The 14,293-nt window shown below is 30.5% G+C and overlaps 2 protein-coding genes across 3 annotated transcripts; one reads left to right on the top strand and one right to left on the bottom strand.

The window, feature by feature from the left end:
* Positions 1 to 44: 44 nt before the first annotated feature.
* On the top strand, positions 45 to 8,195 carry LOC124929438 (membrane-bound O-acyltransferase gup1). Of its 2 annotated transcripts, XR_007098657.1 has the most exons (19): positions 45 to 318; positions 400 to 455; positions 714 to 895; positions 1,000 to 1,048; positions 1,184 to 1,287; positions 1,394 to 1,458; positions 2,185 to 2,252; positions 2,578 to 2,637; positions 2,737 to 2,850; positions 3,048 to 3,172; positions 3,281 to 3,332; positions 3,773 to 3,835; positions 4,001 to 4,110; positions 4,636 to 4,728; positions 5,042 to 5,123; positions 5,195 to 5,272; positions 5,366 to 5,441; positions 6,061 to 6,280; positions 7,941 to 8,195. XR_007098657.1 is itself a non-coding variant. In XM_047469798.1 (18 exons), exons 1-18 carry the CDS (start codon positions 216 to 218, stop codon positions 6,213 to 6,215), a joined length of 1,635 nt encoding a protein of 544 aa, XP_047325754.1. In that variant the 5' UTR covers positions 45 to 215; the 3' UTR covers positions 6,216 to 6,755. The 2 variants fall into 2 exon arrangements, 1 of the variants encoding a protein (XP_047325754.1); XM_047469798.1 differs by lacking the exon at positions 7,941 to 8,195 and having other exon boundaries at positions 6,061 to 6,755.
* A 1,765-nt stretch (positions 8,196 to 9,960) lies between these two features.
* On the bottom strand, positions 9,961 to 11,593 carry LOC124929439 (transcription factor MYB61-like). The gene is made up of 3 exons (XM_047469799.1): positions 11,276 to 11,593; positions 11,069 to 11,198; positions 9,961 to 10,983 (listed from the first exon to the last, which is right to left on the bottom strand). Exons 1-3 carry the CDS (start codon positions 11,406 to 11,408, stop codon positions 10,332 to 10,334), a joined length of 915 nt encoding a protein of 304 aa, XP_047325755.1. The 5' UTR covers positions 11,409 to 11,593; the 3' UTR covers positions 9,961 to 10,331.
* Positions 11,594 to 14,293: the final 2,700 nt, after the last annotated feature.

The following is a 14,293-nucleotide window of genomic DNA, read 5'->3' as shown; positions in this document are numbered from 1 at the left end:
TTCATACAAAATCGTCCTTTGTAATTTTCTGTAATCATTTCCGTTTCCGGGTCGGGTTTGAGTAAACTGCCGGAAAAGCTGCCCGATTGATTCCGCTCGGTCAAGTCTGAACTCTGAAGCAGCAATCCGTCTCTCTTGCTCATCGAAAGCTTAAAGCCGTAAGCCGTCGCCGGAGATAATCACTCTACACATTCTACTCAGATTTCCGATTCTCCATGGGCCAAACCTCGTGGCGGAGGAGAGAGCTTGTTTTCCTCATCCTCTATGCCGTTGCTTTCTATGCTTTCATTATTCATCGCTCTCTCAAACTTTCCTCCGGTACTCCCTCTCCTCTCTCCCTTACGAAATCCTCTTCAATTCTCTTATTCTGACTTCAATTCGTTATGTTTCTATATGCAGATCATTTTCGCAATCTCCGTGGTTTAGGTTCTGGATGGATTGGTGGACGCCTTAATGTACGTTTTTTTCTTAATTCCGAAGTTGGGTTTACTTGTAAAATGTTAGTTTGTAAATGCAACACCAGATTGTTAAGCATGTGTTAATGAAACCTTAGCAGGATAGAGTTCTGTTAGATTTGAGATCAACTAAGATTGAGTTATAACATGTTCTGATGGGGCTCTTGATGCAATGGATTTTGGATGATTGGTTAATTGTTAGAAACCAGTGTATTCTGCTGGCTTGATTTGATCTTATTTCATTTTTTTTCTCTTTAGGATGTCTCTGATGCTCAATGGAGAAATACTCGTGGGAACTTATCAATTCTTACTTTTGTTTTCGGAATATTTACATTGGTGGCGAATGTGCTTAGGGCAAGTTATCATCTACAAGCAAGAGGGATGTCCATTGTCTGGCTTTTAATTTCTCTAGCTTATATTTATTATCTACATGGAGCATGGTATGTGTTTCGACTTAACTATGGGTATATATATCATTGTCTTCATGATTATGTTTGTCTATTTGACATCTCGGTTTAACTTGGTTCCTTGTCCCCTCACGCAGCACCATTTTTATCATTCTCATCGCTTCGACAAATTTTCTATTAGTAAAGGTTTGTTTTCTTCCTTGCTTAGGCAATTTATATATGTGCTCATGTGGTTTCAAGGGTGTACGTCCTACATGTTTGAGCTTTAATTATAGTAGATTCTGATACTTCTCACATTTGACCAGGGTTTTCTTTCTGCAGACATTTGGACGGACAAAGTATTTCTTAGTGCTTGTTTGGATTTTCAACTTATTTTTTCTAATTTATAACCGTCTTTCTGAAGGATACAGATTCTCTAGTTTTGGGTGAGTAGTGTTAATCCATACATATAGATATATACTGTGGATTTTCCTTTGCTATAGACTGTTTGCTTTATCAGCTTCTGATCATTTTAACCATGTACATCTATAGGAATAATTGGGCTTTTCTGGACAACCATCGGGGTGCATTTAGATGGCATATCTGTTTTAATTTCGGTACTTCCTTTGAACTTTCTTAGTTTGCAATGGTCCTTCTCCTTCAGAATCATCATAGCCTTGACTGTACCTATTATGATTTATGAGAAACTATTCTAGGTATTAATTAAATTGAAAACTACAAAGATGGTCTTGGAAATTAGTAAAATGGTGTTTATCTTGTTAAAATGGTGCCATCTCTAAACTAAACTAAATATCTTTGCAATGCTTGCCACCATTGTTACTGCATAACTATCTTCCATTTTACTTTGAAGAACCCGGTTTGTTGTTCCTTACATAATCGCTACTGAGATGACATGACTCTAGAAATTAAGGTAATTAGTCGGATTGTTTTGTCTTGTTAGATGAAGAGGGAGGATTGTTATGTATCAAGAGTTAATGGATTTGTGAAGCATGTCTCCTTGGATATTTTCCGTATGAATGCAATGGTAAAGAAGAATCTTTAAATGGCTAGAATATGATTAACTGATTAAGGTATGTACTATGTAGCATCAATGATATCTTGTCATCTTGTCCAAGCAGCAAAATTGTGATCATAACGTGTTCACACTAAGTTCGTTATATATGTGCCTTAAAAGGAATTACTATTATTTATATTTACTTAATTCAAATGAACATAGTTTGGTTCCTGAATCTTTGCATTGTTTACAATATCCTTCAACTCAAACAGTAACATAACTTTCTTAATTCAAAATTTAAAAGATACTTTTAACTGATTTTTTGCAGTGACTTTGCGAATGATAAGCTTTGCACATGACTACCATTGGGCACATAGTTCTCGTTTTGATCAGAAGGTAATTATTTCTCTATGCCTTTTTAGTTTTTACCCATAGAAAGTATTTGGTTGAGTTCCACATAAATGGTTTAGTTACCACCCTATACATATTTCCGTTATGCAAAATTCCAATTGTGAGAGGATGTAGCTTGCCATGATCTTTTTACCATAGTCAATGGGAATATGGTCTCTTTACCTACTCTATTGTAGTATCTATTTCCTTTCCTGAGCTATTTTTTTTCACCCTTCAAGTTACTGGAGGATTCTTCTAAATTCTGATTGCAGTTTTTTCTTCCTGTCCCCACTGTTCATTACCCTGGTGAGGGTTTATTTGATAATTGCAGAAGCATGTGCAAACTTGTGCTATTTGTTCATCTGGGAAAACATGCTACCTGTTGCTACAGGTAATCTGTTATTCTTGTATGATCTCTTTAAAGAGGCATTTCTATGTTGATGTTGTCATTTTGATTATCATCCTACTAATACCTTATTTATTTTTCCAGGAGAGAAGTGTCCAGAATGACAAATTCTCGTTCGGCATATACCTATGTTATTTATTATTTGCTCCTCTCTACATTGCTGGACCCATCATAAGCTTCAATGCATTTGTTTCACAGGTTAGCTTTCTGCAAATCTTACTTACATGAAAACAGTGGTCTTCTCTTGATTTGCCTCATTTCCTTTAATTTGAGTAAACTGAGCCTAGAGACTTCTTCCTTCCTTTTAATATAAAGTAGCATTTATTTGTTAGATTTCTGATTTAATTTTGTTGCCAATGTCTTTTAACAGCTCTTGCCGCTTATTTTTCTTTCAGTTGGATTCACCTCAGAGGAATTATTCGCTGAGAGAAGTAGCTTGGTATGGCGTACGATGGTTTTTCTGCCTTTTCCTAATGGAATTGATGACTCACTTTTTTTACTATAATGCCTTCGTTATCAGGTGGGTGTCTCTAGTTATGAACTCCAGATAACCTATTCTCGTGAATACTTAATGTTAGCCTTCTCATGTTTTTTTCTCTTTGATTAAGATCCTTTTCTATATTGGCAGTGGTTCTTGGAAACAGTTGTCTCCTACAGACATCTTCATCATTGGCTATGGAGTAAGCTTTTGATCCATGCAAAGAGATATCATAGAACCGATTTTCTAACAATCTAATTATTACTATTATCTGGTTTTTTTTTTTCACTTCATTTTGCATGTCAAAATATTAGTGGATCTGACTAATACTACATTTCATATAATTAGGAAAAGCAATTACACCTTGAAAACGGTTAGATGAAGAAATTTCAATTTTTGAAAAATGAAAATTTACAACTCTGTAGGTGGAAACTTGCAAAATTATTTATTGATTCCCAATTGTCTGTGATCTTAAAATACAATGAAGTTCTCTTCTTGGTATTGAAAAGACAATTTGAGAATCATATCTCGTATTGAAAAGTGAAAATTTCATTCAAACTATAGTAAACGCGAAGGTTACATCGAAACATTACATATTTAATCAGGTCTGGTAAACTTATGATGCTTTATATAAATTAACAGGTCTTAAACTTCATGTGGCTCAAGTTTCTTCTAATTTGGCGCTTCTTCCGGTTCTGGGGTCTGGTATGTTTTTCACTCATTTTTCTTCCTAGCACTTCATGGTTGATATGTTTTCGTATATCTCAAACTCCAAAATGGCTAAGACCCAATTTAGATGCCAGAAGTTCCGCATATTTTTTAGTGTTCTACAATTATTTTTCTTACACATTTTCATGGACATTGTTACAGATCAATGGCATTGATGCTCCCGAGAATATGCCAAGGTGTATAAATAACTGCCATAACCTTGAAAGTTTTTGGAAAAGCTGGCATGCATCCTTCAATAAATGGCTTGTCAGGTGAAAGATTCAGATCTCTTGTTCTTCTGGGAGCTTGTTTGATCTTGGATTATTTGAAAAAAAAGTTTGATGTTCAGTGTAAAAAAATCTGATTATTTAGGTTCATTTACCATTTTATCCTTATCTTCAGTTAATAATAAAAAAAATGTAGGGTATTTTGGTTAATTATTTGAATGATGAGATTGTAAAAGTGATGGTTGATAGGAAAGTGGATTATATAAAAAATAATCTCAAATAATCCACAAGCTTGTTTGACCTAGGGTTATTTGAATAAAATCTGGATTATGAATCAAAATCTTGTTTGATGATAAAGTGGGATTTGAGATTATTTAGGTTACAATTACAAAAATATCCTTTTGTATTTAATATTTAAATTTTATAAAAAGTAGGGATTATTTGGTATTTTGATTTATGATGGAAATGGGATTATTTGGATTAACCAGATCAAACAAGTTCCACATCAAATAAGCTAATTGGTCTCTTGCATTAGTAGTTTTCTTTCTAATGGGTGGATATGAACTGTAGGTACATGTACATTCCTCTTGGTGGTTCTGGAAGAAAGCTTCTCAACGTATGGGTGATCTTCACATTTGTTGCCATATGGCATGATCTAGAGTGGTAATTATTTTTTTACATTTTATTCTCATCAAGCCAAGTTAACTGTAAGAGCTTGTTTGGTATTTTTGTGTGCCAAAAGCCTTGTTTTTATTATTTGTGAAAAGTAAAAAGTAGTTTATTCTGGTTATTTGAGTCAAAAGACCAAAATTTCCTTACATTTGAATATTTTAAAATATAAAGTAAGAGTATTTTTTGGTTTGATGGAAGAAGTGATTGATGATGGTTTAATGGTTTATTCAATCCAAATAAGCCACATCAATCAAGCCCTAATTCTTGTCTCTCCTCTGACCATGCTATTTCTGTTTGGCCTTAGGAAGCTACTTTCATGGGCATGGTTAACCTGTGTGTTCTTTGTCCCCGAAATGATTGTAAAATCAGCCGTCAATACTTTCCAGGTTTGTCTCTTTACTCTATATTCACATTACAATTTGGATATCATTACTGAAACCATACTTTCTTCTCTAAGGTGCGAACTGCTTTCTGGACGTTTGTTTCTCGTGAACTTAGTGCAATTTCCGGGGCTATCACAATAACGTGTCTCATGGTCTGTAAAACTTGTCATTTTATGAACATATTTGTTGTTAAGCTTACCATTTTGAACCAGCGTATCTAATCCATGGCCAGCTTTTATCCTCAGGTGGCTAATCTCGTCGGCTATGTAATTGGACCATCGGGGATCAACTGGTTGGTTTCTCGGTTCCTCCAAAGAGAAGGTTCGTCTCATCTCTCTTCTTGTCTTAAATCTTGAAATAAATATCATGGCCGATCCTCATTCACTTAGGTCTTGTTTGATGAAGGGTTATAACCACTTATCCCATAACTCCATATACCAAATACACTTAATTGTTTTATAAAATTTTAAAGTTAAATACAAAGGATGATCATTAACCAAAATTACCCGTTTTATAACATTTTAATATTAAATATTTAGGATCTCGAATACTTCAAATACTTTACTTTTTTATAAACAAAAATTTGATATCTCAAATAACTACGATGATAAAGGAGACAAGCTTGGCTCAGGTGCCACAAGAAGAGCTGCGATCTGCTTTGATCTCAGCTCTTCCGACCATGAGGAGTAATTTCTAGTTGAACAACTTTGAGAATACTTTTCGGTTTCTTGTTATTTTGAGTTTCTTTCTAATGTTGTACTCATTTATTTTCCTGTCTGTTTAAGTAACTTATGACAATCAATGTCATAACATGGATTTTATTGTTTTTTGTTGGGAGTTTCTTCGCAAATGTAGTTTAATGAAATATTTTTCTTTCAGAAAATGAAAATCGATTTATTTCAAAAAATGGCTCCAACAAACAAACTCTTAATTTTTGCAGGAATTTCTACTCTCGCTGGCATGTTTGCGACGTTTTATGTGGGTACCAAGGTTAGCTCCCGAAACATTTCACTAAGTTTAGATGCTTGTGAAGCATATCTAGCAAAAATTGTTAATTCACATCATCTTCTTGCAGCTAATGTTCCATATTCGTGACGCCAAGCAAAGGAAATAGTACAAACTTGGAACCGCTGAAGAAGGAATTTGTTCGGCTGTCCGAGGTAGAAATTCATTTTCCCAGAACTGTCATTTGTATTGAAAATTGGCAACAACTAATTGAAGCTTACAATAATAGAAAAACAAAATTGTTCCAAAGAATAGCTTTATAAAACATTTAGCATATCTTTCAATTGGTTAGGATACAAGATCTTGGATCATACATAGGCGTTTAATAGTCCTTAGGCTGTTCCACTTCAACAACTAACTTTTGTTTATTAGATGATGTTTCCCGAGGTAGAAATCATAGGGCAAAATCATCCCAAGAGACGTGGATGATTGTTATATTTTGTTTATTTTTAGACCAATATTTTTTTTACATGAGAATCAAACTTTGAGATATGTAACATCTTTAAGTTGTTATGTTATGATCGAATTGATTACATGATCTCATTTGAGAAGCATGAGATTCAATAGTAGGGTTTAAGAACACGTCTCACTATATGCTCCATGTGTTGAATCTATTAATCAACTTGCTACCACCATTGCGGGGTCTTCCATATCCATATCACTCTCTCTTACTATACCTCTCCGTACAATCAACAGTTCCACCTTATAATCATTGAATGGATCTTGTGAACGTCATTCAATTGTCCCCACAAAGACATCTCTACCAATATACTTCAGATCATACTTCTTTTTTCAACCACATGACACCAATATGGGCTATTCAATGTTCTTTTTTTTTTTTTTGGTTGCCTGGTTGGTTTTCGGGTTATCTAGATTAACCAATAATTTATTTTTAGATATTAGTTGGTCTCAAGTGACAAGGTTCCTAATATACTAAATATCATAAATTTGATTCTCACTTAAAACGCCTTTAATGAAAATGACTGTCATGCTAGTTTCCTACCTTTAATTGATATAGGTTATTGAAAAGTGAGTTATAGTAGCTCAAATAGTAAAAGTCGGTGTCTAAGAGACCAAAAGTCATAGATTTGATTTACACTTAAAACGCCTTAAATTGCCTTAAATTGAAGTGATAATGAGGGAGGTCATGTTAGCTTGTTACCCTAAAAAAAGAAAATGAGTTATTCGAGTAAAAGTGGTATACAAAATATATGTAAACAATTTTTGGAGTTGGGTTTGAACTATAATTTTTTTTACATTTTTTTTAAATAATAAATTTGTTGACATCATCTCATGAAATTCAATTCTAGTAATAGAAAAGTTTTTTCAAATGGATCCAATTGAAAACATGACAAGGTAGATTTGAATGGTGATGTTGATGAAGGGATATAATTATTGAATCAAAGAGGTATTTTTGATTAAACCCAAATACCCTAAACCCGGCCCAATAATTGACTTTATTCTATGTTTGAAATCCTCTCTCTAAAAGAAATCTTGTTGAAATGGAAAAGAAAGCTAGCTTGCAAATGTAAATTTTGTCCAATTTCACGACAGTTGACAAAAATATTTTGTGTGCATTTCAATTTCAACTATTTAAAAACATATAATAGTCAATTAGAAGACCCTTCACTATATACACAAGTACTCGAGTACTAGTTAACCCGCAAATCAATAATCCGACTCATTACGATGACCCAATAACCTATTACTATTCTATATAGATTACGCTTAGAAGACAAAACCATCTTTATAAGTTCTCATTATGTAATTTTAGATGTGCATTAAAAAGCTTTTTTGTTTTGTTTTAAATGATAGGAAATGGCAAATAAAGACAACCCGTATCAGAAAGGTCAGATTATGTTTTCACATGGAATTGAAGTCAATGATCATGGAAAACATGTCTTATGAATCTCATGAATCACACATTATTATTGTACACGTCATGCTTGCCGTTTCTCCATCCACAGCCCAACAACAAAAAAAAAGAAAAATCAAACAAGGAATAAGCCAAATCCTTAATCATCTCCCCAAAACTAAATGAATTTATTTTGCTCCAAATTATTTACTTTGGAATTATACATGTAAAAGCACTTGATATTAAAAGTTTTAACCCCACCGTTATTATTATTTACAAATAATGAATACAGAAAGGATGAGTGTAGAACTCTAATTCCCATAAGTAGTGAAACTGTCGATTTTTTGGTCTGTGCGGAAAGTCCATGTTAAGCTATAATAATAGTTTATGACTAAATTTGAACTTCCGTTTAAACCCTAAAATCTTACTATCATTTTTCATTTTGTCTATATGCATTTATATTTATACAAAAAAAAATTACAAAAAAATTGAATTGACCCTTCACAACATGCTTTCTTCTGTACATAATATGTCATATTTTATTAAAAAAGAAATGAAATTTCATTAAAAGAAGAGGGACCCATCTTCTTCTGATCCTTCTGGTGTTCTTACTTGAACTGGTAAAAATTGAGAAAAGCCATTAAAGATTTATTGGAAAAGATAAGTTGTAAATGAGGAAACGGTTGCCCCTTCGTTCTCACCAAAGAATTAAATAAAAATCTTCACACGGATTTCATATATCTCTTTCAATTTTTTGTTGCTGTTATTGTTCTTGTCGGTGTCTTTGTGAAAACAAATTAAGGATTATCCATTGCAGGCCAGTTCACAGTGGTCCCTATTTATATATATATATATATATATACACATAAATAGATAGACTCTCTTTACTGTTGATTCTCTAACATGATTGATATTTACTAGTACTACAAGTATTTCTTTTGTGGGGGTTGATTCCTTATTTGAAATTACATCAAATTTAAAATAAAAGTTGGGTCGGGTTCATATTGGGGTTATTTAAATAACTGAGTTATTTAAAAAAATAAAAATAATGATGGCGATTATTTTGAGTATTTTGAGGAGTTAAAAAGACTTATAATTGTAATTGTAATTGATATATAATAATAAAATTAATAATTAATAATTTAAAAGTAGAGGGTATTTTAGGCATTGAATTGTATAAGGTAAGAAATGAAAGAGAATAATACGATGTTTTTGGGTTATGATTATTTAAATAATTTATATCGAACCAGACCTTATTTCATTCATATTTCAAAAGGAGAAAGTGAAATTCATTTTAACTCAAAAAAAAAAGTGTTTCCCTTTTAGTTTATACATAAACTTATGTCGAATGGTAACTTGTTTGACTTTAAGTAATTTATGATTTTTATTAAATTTTTTGTAAAAATTGTATTGAATGAAAAATAAATTATTTGAGATTTTAATGGATTGAACTATTATATTTTGTTTGTATTTAAAATGATGTAAATGTATTTTAACATTTTATTTAATTAATTAAGTGATTAGAATAAGATTTGGTAATTGAGTTTTTAGTAAAAAAAATATATAAAAAGTCTTAACATCAAACAAGTTTTAAGAGAATTTTTTGTTGGTTTTTTATTAGTAAAATATGATAAAAGTACAAATTTTTTTGTAATGTTTTTTTCATCAGGATGAAGTTATTGATTAGGAAGCAAATAAGTTAAATTCATTCAAATCCTAAAACTATCTTCCTTGTTATTTTTATATAATTGTAATAACAAATGCTAATAATTATAGTTTTTTGTAGGATTGTTTGGTAGAGGTTAGAAACTCTTGTCTTTGATTCAAGTTTCATACTTTAATCATTTAAAAAATAAATAAATTAGTTTTAAAAAATCTTTGATTATTGCTCAAAATTTAATAATTAAGTATGATTATCATACTAATAACATCCTACTCAAAAAAATTAAACTAATATAAAAATTCCAAATAACTCAACATAGAGGAAACAGGTAAACCTGAGAGAAACTGATCATTTGAAAATAAGACTTAACTGCTGAAAATACATAAAACCATCTCTATCATGATCAGTGTGAAGAACTATTCAATGGGTATATTTTTTTCACTGAAAAGAATGCCATTGAAAATGAAAAAGTAGATTTTTACGTTAAAAAAAAAAAAAAAACTCAAACTTTAGATGATTTACTGACTTGAGAATTATAGATCTTAGAAAACCCATTTCAGAGTAATCAAAGAAATAATAATCCATAGTGTCTTTACCACTATGATATTAATTATAATTATATATACTAAACTCTATATTGAACACACACATACACACACAACAAGACACACATAAAAAAAGACACACACTAAGAGAATTGACCATAAGCTGTTGCTGGAAGTCTCTGGAATTGATGATTTGAAATCCAACCATTGGTTGATCCTTCATTCATGAATTGTATTTCTTGATTTTGAAGTGCTTGAATGTAATCAGACCATTTCATGTCTTCTTCTACAGAAACTACAGTATTTTCTTTCTCTGCTTTTATGGAATCTACTGTCTGTTGCTGCTGTTGCTGCCATGAGAATGGATTTTGCTCAAAGAAACAAGAAGAAGAAGAACCCATTTGAGGAACATTAACAGTAGGATTGAATTCAGGGAATAAGGGCGTGTTTGGAGTGGAAAGACCGATATTACATGTCTCATAGTTCAATTGTTGAAAAGAGAAGAATCCTGCCGTTGTAGTAGAACTTGAACTAATTTGCTGATCATGGGACGAAACAAACCTGTCTGCCACTTTTTTCTTGTTTTCGTGAATTCTTTTGTTTGTTGTTGGTATGGCCAAAGGGTCGTTGTTATTGGGAATTATAGTCACTTGGTTATCAATTTCCGAGATTAGAGGCTTGTGAGTGTTGGGATCGATCCCTTTTTGTTTGAGTTTCTTCTTTATCGAAGAATTCCATAGATTCTTGATCTCGTTATCTGTTCTTCCCGGTAACTGTGTTGCAATCTGAGACCACCTAGTTAAAAAAAAACATTTTTTTGTGAAATGACGAACACAATAATCAAATAGACAAATGTTTTTTTTAGCACAAGAATCAAAACCTGTTTCCAAGGACTGCATGAAGATCAATAATGAGATTCTCTTCTTGCTGAGAAAATGTGCCTCTCTTAAGGTCTGGTCTTAAGTAGTTAATCCATCTTAATCTGCAGCTTTTCCCACATCTTTGGAGACCTGATTAAATCAATTATCCAAAATGAAGATAAGATAAGAAAAGAGAAAAGGGTTTGAATGATAAGTACTATATATACCTGAAAGTTTAGGAACAGAGCTCCAGCAGCCATGGCCATACTGAGTTATGTGTTTAATAAGCTTTTCATCTTCTTCAGGAGACCATAATCCTTTTCTGAGCTTCTGTTTATAGCAGCAGGAATGTCTTCCCATATTATTTTGCAGGTGATAATATTCTTCTGTTTTCTGCAACAAAGATGGCAAGAGAGAGATTTGGGAAAATGAAATGGAGGAATCAAATTAATAGGAGAGGGGAGATGAGATGAACTTCATCTATAAAGAAAGAGAGAGAAGGGTCACGATCAAGAGGTGATTTCAAGATTTTGCTTCCTTTTCGGATTTATTAATAAAGAAAAAAAAAATAAACAATTTGATATTATTATATTTTCTTTATAACTAAATATAAAATGTAGAAAGACTTTTATGATTTTTTTAATGTATTTTCTTTTGTTTTATACATATTTTGTATGGAGTTAATTTTTTTTTACTGACCTACCCTGCAAAGGTTATACCGTCATTTCGAGTGGGTCAAATTTCACTCGACAGGTTAAATTGGTTGAGTATGTTTGTGAGTCACGTGTTAACTTTGTCATTCTCTATTTACGAAAATTAACGGGGAGAAGTAATTTTTTTAAATTATATATTATTTTTTTTAATATTTTGATTTATATGTGATAATATTTATATATTTGTTTCAAAACACAAATTAGAATCAGATAGATGCAAAATATTTTCATATCTAATTTAACTCATTTGAAAAGTAGATGCAAAATATTTTCATATCTAATTTAACTCATTTGAAAAGTAAATAAATTTACATGTCTAAAGCAGTTATTTATTTATTTATTTATTTATTATTATTTTATTTTTGTATGACAATGATTATTTGAGGGTTTTTGAGGTTTTTTTATGAGTGAAATTTTCAGTAAAAAACAAATCTCAAATATATATATATAGGTATGTAAGCCCACTCTTGTACAAAAGAAAAATGAGATTCAATAATAAAATTGTCCTTTCCTTTGTTATTTACAAAACAATATTTTTTTTGGTTTAATCTAATTATATAGTTAGAAATGTAGAGAAACAAAAGTTTAGAGTTCATATATATATATATAAAAGTATGCAAAATACATAGGGTGAATTATGTTTAAAAAATAAGATAATATATTAAGCTTTATGAGATATTGCTCGAGTTTTGAGTCACCGTTTTTAATTTGATTTAGTTTCTTTCAAATTATTTTGTTTTTTTTAACAATAAATTTGTGACCTTTCAAATGATAATTTGTTTTAAAAAGTTTTTGTTGAGTTATTTTTTATTGTATTTTGGTATCTTTTTAAAAGTAGAGAGTAATAACAAAAGGGTTTCCTCCTTTAAAAAAAAGTTAGATAATTATATATATTATATTTATATTAATTAATTTAGTCCTACAATAATACATTTTTAAATGACCATGCACAATTATTTTTTCCTCCCAAATACTTAAATTATGGCCCTATATATCTTCAATTATTATGTGGCTTCATCTTCTTCTCATATGTCTCGTCAAACGATTCAGATAATTAAATTAATGAATGTGACAACCTTTTGTGGGACTCCTCACATTTATAATTAATTGGATTTTTCTATTTACAAAATCACATGAGAAAGTCCAGTTTAATTAATTCATGTAAAGTTAATAATTTAATAACATATAACAAGTTTTAATTGAATTGTATAAGAAAAAACTAATTTAAACATCTTTTGTAACACAAAAATTTATATATTCTCAATTAAGAGGGTTTCAATTAGAATCAAGAAAGAGATAACACAATAACTAAACTTTTAGTCAAATGGAGGTGGATACCTATGTTTTCGGCCTCTCTGGGTCCTGAGTTCGAGTCTGTCAGACGACAAATTTCGTTCATCTGGTTAAATTGGTTGAGTCAAATGAAAAACGTACCAACTTTTTTTAAAAAAAAAAACTTTAGCCACATGCTATTGGAAGTTAAACTTCAAAATGTTTTGAATTGGAGTTGATTATGAACTTTGTCAATAAAAAGACAAAAGAAATTATTTTATATAAACAAAACCCATTAATTTAAGTTTGAAACTTCAAGTTGGGTATGGGTAATTAATTAATTAGGCCTTAAAATTGACCAAAGTCTTGTAAAGATTCCAAAACCAAAATCAGCCAAAAGATATGGGAAAGGACAAGGGTTCCTGCAAAGAAGAAACACCCATGATTAGTTAAGAAAGGAGATAATTAAATGTGCCAAATAATTAAACCCATGACTTGTAATAGTAACCAATGAAGTAAATTAATTAATACATGAACTTATGGTTAGAAACATTAATTCAATATTTAATACAAAAAAATATTTTTAATAAAATTTATCAACTTTTTCTTGCTTAAACTCTAAAACATATACATCAAACCTTATTCTATAAAGTGTTTTTAAATGGGTTAATTTATATAATCACTTTTGGACAGTGAAAAATTTTCAAATTTAAACTATGTTAGGTGAAAAGTTTGATTCCATGTTAAAAACTACTGCTAAAATCCTTTTATCATAATGTTTGGCTCATTATAGGATTAATTTGATTTCGCTTATTATAACTACAAATAAGTTCGGGAGTAATTTTAACAAATAATCAATAGACGCGTCACAGGTTTCATATAAATGACCTTTCAATATAATTTCTTTCAAATTCAATAAAATTCCATGCATTGATTCTTCAATATCCACTATGTTAGAATATTGTATATAAATACAAATTTATATACGTTAATGAATATATTAGATAAAATTGAAACAATTAATCGTATCAAACACATTAGTATTAACAATTCGAATAAATTAAATAATATAAAAAGCATATTTAACCGTTTAACAAATAAGCTTGAATTAATCTTTTTTTTTAAAATTATTCATTGATATATTTATTTAATAACCCACTATTCTTATAAATATTCATCAATGAATCAATTTATTAACTATAATATTTTATATTCTAAAAAATAAAAATTATTAAATATTTTTATCTAATAATTCAACCT

The sequence above is a fragment of the Impatiens glandulifera genome, chromosome 3 (assembly GCF_907164915.1).
Source record: "Impatiens glandulifera chromosome 3, dImpGla2.1, whole genome shotgun sequence".
In the NCBI taxonomy this organism is placed as follows: domain Eukaryota; kingdom Viridiplantae; phylum Streptophyta; class Magnoliopsida; order Ericales; family Balsaminaceae; genus Impatiens; species Impatiens glandulifera.
The sequence above is the reverse complement of the archived record's forward strand: the minus strand, read 5'-3'. Positions and strand labels throughout refer to the sequence as shown.

Excerpts from the sequence above, each read along its gene's own strand:
- LOC124929438 (XM_047469798.1), top strand. The coding sequence starts at position 216 with ATGGGCCAAACCTCGTGGCGGAGGAGAGAGCTTGTTTTCCTCATCCTC. Across the intron at positions 2,253-2,577 it reads GTTCTCGTTTTGATCAGAAG|AAGCATGTGCAAACTTGTGC; the intron begins GTAATTATTTCT and ends TGATAATTGCAG. Across the intron at positions 4,111-4,635 it reads TTCAATAAATGGCTTGTCAG|GTACATGTACATTCCTCTTG; the intron begins GTGAAAGATTCA and ends TATGAACTGTAG.
- LOC124929439 (XM_047469799.1), bottom strand. The coding sequence starts at position 11,408 with ATGGGAAGACATTCCTGCTGCTATAAACAGAAGCTCAGAAAAGGATTA. Across the intron at positions 11,199-11,275 it reads CTCTGTTCCTAAACTTTCAG|GTCTCCAAAGATGTGGGAAA; the intron begins GTATATATAGTA and ends TGATTTAATCAG. Across the intron at positions 10,984-11,068 it reads CATGCAGTCCTTGGAAACAG|GTGGTCTCAGATTGCAACAC; the intron begins GTTTTGATTCTT and ends TTTTTTAACTAG.